An 11,215-nucleotide genomic window follows, 5' to 3' on the forward strand; every position below is an offset into this window, starting at 1 on the left:
GACATTCCAGTGAGAGGCCAGAATGGGGAATAGCCAAAAAGCTTACATGGCAAGTGAAACTGGAGAGTTTTGCAGAATGCCAACCAGCTATAAGACAGAAGTGAAACACAAGCCAAAATACTGGCATGCGTGAGGAAAACTGCCTAGAGATAATTCAAAAACTTGAGAGAAGAGGAGAATTGCTTGCAAGGAAATGAAGAAACACTGGACTGTCAAGAAAAAAAAAAAAAAGAAAGTAAAACATAACTGAAAAGCAAAATTCTGCCATTTATCAAAATATCTAAAGACATTTTCCATGGTTGGTCTAGTCCCTTCGCCTGGGCTGTCGTTTGAAGAATCTTGAAATGTGTCTAGGACAAAGTGATCTTTCAAGAACGCAAAGGTCTCACTGCTCCCTTACTTGGCTCTAGCCAGTAATCAGATATTTTAAGTTTCAGGCCCCAAAGATCTTACAATCCGGTGAAGGATCTAAAATGCTGACCCATCAAAGGATAATTAACAGTGCATGGCTTTAAATGATGTGTCCTGTAGGCTTACACATTTATGTAATCCATAAATATTACAAGTCCAAGAATAAAAAAAAATGAAGAGTACTTCTTGAGGTCAAGGATGTGGGGCCAGTCCAGGATCTGAGGGGTCCTAATACCCAACAAATATTTGGAGAAAGAACCCAAAGCAAAGAGTGTTTGTCCTAGAAACTTCTAAGGAGCAAAGCTTCATACTTCCAACAGGTACCACACACCAATTAACTCCCACAAACTCCCAAAATGCCCACGCCTGTACCACTCTGCTCCTGGGAAGCCAGCAGGTCCATCCCAACGAGTACAGAAACAAGGAAAGTGAGAGCATGAATGATTAAGTGTGAACCCATCCCCAACTCTGGAAACCCCCAAAACAAAGCAAGATGAGTCAAGGACCTGCTTTCTTTGGGAAAAAAGGACGCATTCAGCCATTTTCCAGGGACTTTCAGCAACTCCTCCTAATAACTATACAATGTGAGATAAGACCTGCCGAAGTTAAACAGCAGGCCTGGCAGGACTCCAGAACGTGCGGGCCCTTGGTTGACCCCACAAGCATGATGACATTTTTAAAGGGACACTTTGGAGTTTGAGTCTTAGTCCTACCATTTGTGAAACAGAGAAAAGCAGTTTCTATCTGTGGACTTCTCAAAAAGTTGGCTACCACAGACCCATGGACACACCAAGATTTGTAGCCTATTTGGGACATCCATGGGGCCAGCATTCATTCCCTGGACTCATTCATACCCTCCAGTGGGATCACATACATAACCCATTCTCTGCTCCTCACCACCTGCACCAGCCCAGCCCAGCCCAGTGACTCTAAAGATGAGATAAATAGGAACATCTGGGTGAAAACTATCATTTTTGGTGAAAATTTCTCCCCTTGTCTGCTACTGTCTGCTTTCAGAACTTAAAATTTTCACTTATTAATTTTCCTGCTCACATTGGCCTAAGTTAATGAGATTTTGTTTATAATTAACATTTATCAAGCAGGTGCTATGTTAATATTTTACATGCATTATCTCATTTAATACTCAAAGCAATCCTATTAAGTGCTATCACTATCCTCATTTATAGGAAACTAAAACATAGAAAGTTATTTTCCACAGCAAGGTCCTACTGTATAGCACAGGGAACTATATTCAATACCTTGTAATAGCCTATAATGAAAAAGAATATGAAAAGGAATATATATATATGTATAACTGAAGCACTGTGCTGTACACTAGAAATTAACACATCGTAAACTGACTATACTTCAGTTAGAAAAAATAAAAGTAACAAAAAGAAAAAAAAAAAGTAACTTGCCCAACATTACTCAGTTGGAAAATGCAGAAGATGGTTTTACAGAAGATGGTTTCCAAACTCAGGTTCATCTGTCTGTAGAGCCCAAACTCTGTTATTACACTATACTCAGCAGACTTTTGTTGTTGTTGTTGTTGTTTTAAGAAGGCCATTTGTTGAAAACCTTCAGCTAACATCATACTTAACGGTGCAAGTCTGAATGCTTTCCCCCATGAATAGAACAAGAATGTCCATTCTCACTGCTCTCACTCAACATTGTACTTGGCAGTTGCAGCTAGTGGAATTAGGCAAGAAAAAGACATTAAGGCAAACAGAATAGAAAGGAAAAAGTACAACTGCCTTTTTTCACTGACAATAGAGTTATGTACATAGAAAAAAAATCCTTAAGAAATCTACTCCCCCAAAAAGTTACTAAAACTATTAAGTGAATTTATTAAGGTCACAGGTTACAAAGCCAACATTTCAAAAATTATCTTTCTATATACTAGCAATGAATAACTGGAAAACAAAGTTAAACAAAAATACCATTCACAAAAGCATCTGGAAAACATGAAAGGAACAGTTATACTGAGGGATAAATTTAACAAAATATGTGGAAGACCTATTCACTGATAACTGCAAAACATTTACTGAGTTGCTTTTAACCCAAGTCTTCAAATACTAGTTACATAATTATGAATAAACTCATCAGCCTCGGACTCAAGACCAGTGAAAACTATCTTCCTAATCTACCTCTCCAGACTCTTTGCCCACTTCTCCCTTTCTTCCTGGTTATTTTGTAACTACAGACATGCCCCTCTGCTACTGAGAAGGCTGCTCTGTCTGCATGGAATTGATTTAATCAACCAGTCCACCTCTATCCCTAAACCACTTCCACCTCTTCGATCTCTTGACTATTAAAATCCCATGTCAATTCTTCTCCAAGGAACTTTCTTTACTCCTCTAACCAGGCTGATCTTTCTTCCCTTTATGACTCTTCCCCTCTTCCCCAAAGCATTATGTTGGTATAACTTATGGCATTTATCATACTCTAGATTGAATTACTGTTACGTCTGTACTTCTAGATTGTAATCTCCTTGATGACAGGGACTGTGTCTGATGCAATTCCCCTAAAGTAGCTAGTTCTTTACACAGAGCACACATTCAGATATTTGTTGAAGCAAACATTTGAAAGACAGAATTGAAAGAAAGCTCTTTTAGTAATACAACCAATACCAAATTGCATCACTGTCACAGTCGAATGAATGATGTCCTGACTTTCCCATGGGCTGGACGGGGTATTTAGCCTTGTGGTAACCTTCCTCCCATTCACTTCTGAGGAATGTTAGTACAGCTTGGCTTCTGTTAGTTGGACCAACGTCAAGATCAAGACCAAGTAAAACATCCCAGCCTAAAGGACAAAGACAGAGCCTCAGTCTGCAAAAACAGATGAGGGAGGGAAAGAGGAGGGGAAACCAATGTCCTCAGGCACAGGGCAGGACATCTGTGAAAGCAAAAGAGAACCATCAGGGATTCTGTTTCTGAAGAGAGAATGAAAAGTAACCTGAACATCACATCTTGGGGGTCTGTGTTGCTGGTAGATAAGGAAACTCTCTAGGGTACCAGTGCCTCTGCTACTCTGGAAACATCTGCAAGGCTAAGTGGAATGTTAACTACCTCCAGCCCCACCCCAGGAGGCAAGCAGCGCAGTCAGGTTCAAAGCAGAGACACAGAGAAGGGCTAACAGGCTCTGTCCCAGAAAAGGTCCCTGGGGAGGCTATTTGGATCTCATTGTATGTACAAAGCAGGAAGGGGAATGTTACGGTAGAATCCAGCTTGCATGCCACACTCTGCCAGCAGCAACTAGCCTGAGCAAATAAGTCTCCTTAACTTAACCTCATTTCATAATTATCCAAAACATCATAACTGATTAGCAGCAAATGATCCCAGTCAGTGCAAATCTCTGTCTTTTGACCGCAGATTGGCAAAAGTTTCCCAGCTCTTTGCCGGGGTATGGCATGATCTCTTTCATGTCATCTTAAAGCTTTTTTTTTTTTTTAAGTTTTTTTGGGGGGGAGTGATTAGGTTTATTTATTTTTCTTTATTTATTTATGGAGGCACTGGGGATTGAACCTGGGACCCTGTGCATGCCAAGCATGTACTCTCTCACTGAGCCATACCTTCCCCGCTCCCTGCCCTACAAAGCTTCTTAATCATCCTGCAGGTTTGTTTCCATTCCTACAGGCTTGCATGAAGCACTACTCATCAAGATTCATCTGTGTGTACCGTTATTTTTAAAGAAGCCTACTCGAACTTCACATATGACAGTCACTGTTTCATACTTGTCATAATTTATCACATGCCCTGATCAATTCATCTACTTTCCCCAGTTTTCTAAAGAGTTCCCTATATCATCTCTTGAAATTCACAGGCTGGATTTATTTCTATGTACAAAATCCACTAAGTTAAGTGGGGAGGGTTAATTCACTGCAGACAAGTAAGACAAAAATCCCCATTTCACATACATGCATCCAAACTCAAAATCTGGGGAGACATTTCTTTTACCTGTGGTGTAAATTATACTAATGACACTTCAGACCTTGAAAAGAAAGACCCAAGAACAAGTGTCAAAGACTGCATAGGGGAAACTCCACTCATAGTGAGATCATCATTCCTTCTCCAAGTCAACATTCAAAATTGCCAAATGCCACTAACCCATCACGATTTAGAGGGTTAAGACTTCCTACTGTTTAGATGTGCATGTTTGCTTTTTCCCTACTTAGCCTCTGAAATTTTAACACTACGTTCAAATCAGTTACATAAAACGTATGTCAAAATAGTATTGGAGTGGCTAATTCCCCCTGGAGTCATATCAACTGTACATGAATATGGTCAAAATCAAATTCTTCATCAGCAACTGGGGTCTTTGGCTTCTAAATGAAAATGAGAGCAATTATGCACTGTGGAGTTTTCTCTTTCCTTACACTGGATCATGTGAGTTCCCACATGGATGCTATTGTAAGATTACCTACCAAGAGTGTGAAACAGGAGGAACTGCTGTCTGGGCAGAGCTGCAGCCCTAAAGCTCAGTGACAAACATTTGGGTCTCTCCTTTGAGCATCCCAATTAAGACTCACTCACAAAATTCACCGTCATAGGAAACTTCTTAAAGGCAAAGCATCTGAAAAATCAGTGGGTATTTTCATTCCTAACTCTAGGGTTATATTTATAAGGCAGGGTACTGGTTAAGATCTTGGATTAGGTTTTTAAAAAAATGTACTACTTGGGAAGAATTTACCACAATATTGGCTTAATGGCAAAATTAACATTCTCCATCTGTTAAGAGAAAACTATGACTACTTTGAAAAAAACATTTTGCTTTTAGAGAAATACACATTTCAAGAATATGTTATTTTACAATTGCCTAAGAGCTGGGTAGCTAAGGACAGGGGTGAGAAGGCGACTTTTCACCACATTGTTTCTTATGTACTTTCTAAGTTTTGAGCCATATGAAGGTGTTATATATTCAAAAATATAAATACAATTTTATAAAGAAAAAACTGTCAGGAAACGAAATGAAAATATCCTAGATAGTAAAAGATGGCAAAGAGCATTGGGACCAAGAAGAAGTTAGTCACCAAATTAGTTAATATACCATCCCCTCTCTAGCTCCCAAGCCATTTGTTAATTCAAGTTGGTAGTTATCTTACTTTTGTTAAAGATGGAAATTGGGGGTAAGAATCTGCCCTCCCCCGCAAAAAAGAGGGTGTTCTCTCCAGCAAGATCTTGATTCTCCACTACTTAAATCCCATTAACACTATCAGTGCAATGATTAAGCACATTGTGGTTAAGTACTCTAGTTGATAATGACTCCTCCTTCGGGGGAAAAAAGGTTCCCATAGCGACAGGTAAGGGCTATCATCGGAACTCAGCTTTTTGGCACAGGACTTGATGTCACAGATGGGAGAGTTAAGATTGTTTTAGTATTAATCTGGAGGCTTGCTTTTTGAACTTCACTTGACTTCATCCATTCAAAATACACTTATTAGAATCCTTCTGTAAGCCAGAGGCAGTACCAAACACGGAAGGGCAGGAGAGCTAGGAGGAAGACCTGAAAGATGAGATGTGGTTCCTGCCCCCAAGAATCCCAGTCTGCTGAGGAAAGCAGCCACTGAAAGAAATAATGACATTACAAAGGCAATTCTACCCCAAAATCTCTAACCTCACTACTAGGACTGGTCAGTTTCTAATCCAGTTTCACTTTCCCATCTTGAAGCTGCAGCACAGCTGGGTTTCCAGCTGGCTGGGGAAGAAAAGATTCTTTAAATAAACAGCATTTTAAAAATATGCAGTCGCTTTTGCGATACTGAATTTTGTGAACCACCTTCCTCTAATATGTGAATCTGGGTGCCACATTAATTAAAAACTATTCTAAAGAAGGTAATGTCCCCCAGGAATACACCTTTTTCATCTTCAACTACAAAGTACACTATACATTGGAAGAAAATCACGAAGTCCCCAAGAAGAATGATCTTTCTTTTTTAAAAAAATGATACCTACTGTTTTTATTCAGTAAGGATATAGCTTAGTAACATATATGTAGAGGAAAGCAACAAGATAGCATGTGATTAAACCAAAATATATGGAACCATCATTAAAAATGCAGGACTATTTGCAGAACAGGATGCTTTTCTAGCACTGTACAGTTGCTAGTCCCTGAGAGTCCTTTCCGACTCTTTCTCCTTTCTTTTCCACAGAACGCACAGAAAACACCTCCATGTACCTAATCTTCTGAGAAATGCAAAGATTTTACTCCACACTTTACCACCAGAGATAGTAATTCTGGATGAATGATACCCATTAGATCTATAAAATGCCCTTCTGGCAGAGACTGCTGTCCCAGGAGGACTTCACGGGCTTCAAGTCACCATTTCATAATTATGGTAAAAGCCATTTATGAAGACTTTTAGAAGGGGTCCAGTATGAACTTTGCATTGATGCTACTAAGGCAAATGCCAGTGTTTAAGCACAGTAAATCCCCCTGTATGGTACATTTACCCCAAAGACCTGGCCCACCAAAACACAGCTTCCTGGATGATCTCCCTAGGAACCATGCCTCTCAGAACCCAGACACACTCAAAGCTGAAACTGGCTAAACAAAGTAACAATTCAAACACAGTTGCTCAATATAACAGCCATGATGACAGTTTCCAAGTGCCAGTTTCCCTATTTTGCAACGGGCAAATCTGCTCCAAGGAGAAAATGTTCCCGATGACCCTGTGGCCCAGAGGGCTTTCTTTAGAGATAGAAAACAGAAAATGAATTTGTTAGTTATTTCCTGCTGAGCACAAGGAAGGTGTTGTGGTTAGTTAGGAAGATTTGTTTCCTTATTTAATATACCATTACCAGCACATGTTTTCTTTAACCACATTGTAGAAAAAAAGAAAATGTAGTTTATGTTCTTCTGTCTTATCAGTTTCCTCTCATAAATATGTCCTTTAATTTCTAATTCCCTTATGTAAAGCACCCCCCTGAACTGACCTGTATCTACATACCATCAATTCAAAGAAAAATTTTTGCAGTCTAAAATGTTTACGCCCATACATGTTCCTGCCTCCTGATAGTTTGTGATGTGTGAGGGTCTTCTCTTTAGCAGTGACTGCAGTCCTAAATTTATCTTCTTGAGAACTGTACTACACATGCTACTTTAATAATATGAGATGACCATAACCTAAAAGCAGACTATATTTCTGACCCCCAAATCTTTCATGATCTCCATATTCAACTATTAAGCTGTTAAACGCTCACTAAAACAAGCAAGATATAATTGATGGGGGAAGGGAAAAAAGAGGAGGACAGGGGGACATCAGGGCTCAGTGGACCAGACTAGGGATTACGTGGCGATGTGCGCTGTGCACATTCAGGAGCCACTCACCGAAAACCAAAACAGAAGCTGTCCTTGGACAGGGTTCAATAAATGTTTTTACTATCTATTTCCACTACACAATGCAACTCCACAGCTCCCCAAGGGATCTCAGATTAAAACAGTTTACAGAATAAAAAATTAGAAATTCTTAACTGGTTTCAACTTGTCATAAAACATTTCAGAGCATAAAACCAACATTAAAGAGCAGCCAACAATATTCCTCAGAACAATGGCAGAGAGAGAAACTGCTGTTATCACAAAGTTTCTTTCCTCCTAAGACACTGCAAGATTCTTCTGATTAAAATGATCACAGTTTAACATAATACCTAGATATACTCCCACCACTAAACTAAAATTTGTCTCTTGAAGGACAGGGGCGGGGAGGGGGCGGGGGATGTGCGGCAGAAGGGAAGCTTCCAAAAGTCAAAGGCATTGATCTAGAAAGGATGAGGGCAGCAAAACTTCCGACAAGCTGTTACACATCCTTTGCTACTCAATGCCTGTTTATGCTACCCAGATTCAGTTGGTAAACTGGTGAACACATCAACTTCTACGACAGACCAAGGCATCTATCACAATTCAGTGATTACACAGCTCAGAGTCACACTGCAAGCACCAAATTCAACCTTAGTTGGGACAGAATGAAACCTCATATGAATAAGCACAAGACAAGCCAGCACCAAACACTCCAGTAAGGGGACAATTTGGTTTGAAATATCTTACTGAGAAGTAAGTGCTGGATTCAGGGACAAGAAGAAAAAGATCTTAAACCAATATTTCTTTGACTTTTGACGTGGGAAATCTCCATTCCCAGCTGCACAGATCTTACAGATTTCAGTATTTTGTTTCTAATCACCTGCATTCCTGTGCAGCACCCAACACCATGAAGACGAGAGATGCAGTCAACACATTCTGCCAGTAAGATGTCAGAGCTGAACTTACAGCATTCAGCAGAAGTAAGTTACTCTATTTCATCGTCATCGCCATCAACAGTCCTAGGAAGATGTCCGAGAAACAGTCAAAAGAGGTGGCTGCTCACTAGTCCTGGAGGTTGAGAGGGCTGTGCTACTAGCTTAGCAAAAACAGGCATTCACGCTGAATTAAAAAAAAAAACAACCCGAGCCACATGGAGGACAGAAAACAGTAGCAGAAAAAGTCCAACTCTGCCTGCGCCAGCGGTGTGGATGAGCTGAGCCTGGAGCCCAGGAGAGGAAGGAGGGGGCGGGGGCCATCATTCCCTAGGAGAACTTGTAAGCGGAGGCCTTCACAGCCTGGGAGTCTGCCCAACTGCTCCTGCAGACCCTGCCAGCCTAGGCAAGGCAGGCCCGTGGGAGCAGAGCGGGCAAGGCCTCCGAGGGTCACTCCTGACTCACTGAGCCTCGGGCCAACACGGCTCGGACCTCTCCGTTTTTCCTGCCGCTACTGGGCTATGATGGCAGCTTTCCAGCGCCAAATGCCATACATCAGCCGCAGATCCCTACTGGCACAGGCCAGCGCGTCCGTCCCCCGCCCCCCACCCCTGGCACACTTTGGGCCCCATTCTGCTTCTCCCCAACCCCCTCACTCACCGCGCCAAGCGCCCTGCCCAGGGGCGGCCCCACCCCCCAGCGGCTGGGCGCTGCCAGGCCTGGGCACCTGCAGCACCTCCCGCCCCACCCCCATTCTCCACCACCTCGCCCCTCCCCCCCTTCTCCAGCAGAGGGAGGGGGCGACTCACCGCAGTCAGTGCACAGGATCTTGCCCACCTCTTTCTTGAGGTTTTTGCCGTTGGTGTCGAGGGGGGCAAAGGCTGTCTTAAAGACTAAGGGCTGCTCCGTGGGCTCCAGGAAAAAGATGTAGCGCTGGTTCCTTTCGAGCGGCGCACAGGAGCCCACGCTGATCACCTGCTCTCGCTGCAGTCCCCCGCTCCGGAGCGGCCACTTGTCCAACACCTTCACCAGCGCCACCCGACCCGAAGCGGGCGGCTCGCGAGTGCTGTTGGAGCTGGAGCCGCTAGCCGGGGCCAGCCCCTGTACCTTGCCCTCCACCACCACCGGTGCCTTGTACGCCTGGTCCTGCACCGACTTGAGGCTAGGCGAGTAGCAGGCGAGCGACACACCGAAGAGCAGCATAGAGAAGCCGGGGGCCGGGTCGCGCCTCATGCCGCCGGCGGCTGCGGCTCCCGAGCGGGCGTCGGCTCTCCGGGCTGCGGGGCTGCGGGGCTGCGGCTGTTGCGGCCGCCGCAGCTCTGGGGGCGCAGCGGGACGGGAGATGCTGCTGTTGCTGTTGCTGTTGCTGTTGCTGTTGCTGCTGCTCCTGCTGCTGCTGCTCTCGCTGCTGCTGCTGCTGCTGCTGCTGCTGCTGCTCCTCTCGCTGCTGCTGCTGCTGCTGTCGCTGTAGCTGCTGCACCGAGCCTTCTCCAGTGGCGGCGGCGGCAGCGCTGAGCAGCAAACCTGCCGCATCTGGCCAGGCCATTTGGGGGGCTCCGCCGCTCCGCCGCCGCCGCCGCCGCCGCCGCCGCCGCCGCCTTGGGAGGGGAAGCAAAACCCGCTGGAAAACCGGAAACAGCGTAACGTTAGCGCCTCGTAGCCCTCCACCCGCAGCCCGGGGAGGTGGCCCAGCTAGGGCAGGGGGCAGGGGGCAGGGGGCAGGCGGTAGGCGGCAGGCGGGCCGCGATGCGCAGCGCGGAGCCGCGCAGCGCTCCCACCCTGCGCGCCAGGACCTGGAGGTGGATGCGGAGGATGGGACGTCCGCCCACTTGCTCTCTCGCGCCCCCTCTACCTCCGAACCGAGTGGGGAGCGCGGCTTCTGCAGGGGAAGCTTGGGACTGCACTGCTTTAGTGCCCGGCCTCAGGGCCCGCAGGGACGCGGGAAAATGGTGCTACCCTTTGCTCTTGGGATTTATGGGCATGACAGTGGGGTAGTGCGTAAACAGAGGGCGGAGTAGAGATAACGGATTCTGGCACTGTCCTATGAACGTGGGAGTGGGACACAGGGTGTGCCCCTGCCTTTGGCCATCAGCTGTAGGAGCCAGGGAGATTGCCACGGCCGGGTGACTGGTCCCCTTCCGGCCTCCTGGGTTGTATGTACCCTTCCCTGGACCCTAGAGGCCAGCCTCTAATCGAGCCCACGTGCTCGGCCCTGCCACCGCCTGGTGAGCGCTGGAGATTGAGTTGAGGTGGGGGAGGGTCCCATCCTCCTCATTTTGGGAAGAGTTGGGGCTACATGTAGTCTTGCTTCGGCATTGAGGACGCCAAGCCAGGGGTGGTGATTGAGAGAGTGTCCGGTCCCCAAGCGTCCAGACTTTCTCCAGCATAAAGGCGGAACCAGGTAGTGCTGCACGCTACACAACCTTATCTTCTTTTTAAAAAAGCCGCTCCCTAAAGGAGGTGGGGGCTTCTTGGGAGCCAACCTGAGAGCCAGAGCCTGTCAGGGCCAGAGCTGCCCCATAGGAAATGGTTTCTTTTTGAAACTGTGGCACTTCCAAGAAGCAGAGTTTGCTCCA

The 11,215-nt window shown here is 45.2% G+C and overlaps 1 protein-coding gene across 3 annotated transcripts in view; it reads right to left on the reverse strand.

The window, feature by feature from the left end:
• Positions 1-10,454, reverse strand: part of NRG2 (neuregulin 2) — a 166,474-nt gene extending 156,020 nt beyond the window's left edge. For 2 of the 3 annotated variants that reach the window (XR_012505662.1, XM_074360773.1), the window contains exon 1: positions 9,449-10,451. Coding sequence is in view for 2 of the 3 variants with exons in the window: in XM_074360773.1 (XP_074216874.1) it covers positions 9,449-10,172 (724 nt within the window). In the remaining variant the exon portion in view is untranslated. Of the gene's footprint in view, positions 1-9,448 lie in introns of all 3 variants that reach the window. The other variant, XM_045507800.2, reaches the window with a different exon arrangement.
• Between the last annotated feature and the right edge of the window lie 761 nt (positions 10,455-11,215).

This window comes from Camelus bactrianus, chromosome 3, assembly GCF_048773025.1.
Source record: "Camelus bactrianus isolate YW-2024 breed Bactrian camel chromosome 3, ASM4877302v1, whole genome shotgun sequence".
Taxonomy (NCBI): Eukaryota; Metazoa; Chordata; class Mammalia; order Artiodactyla; family Camelidae; genus Camelus; species Camelus bactrianus.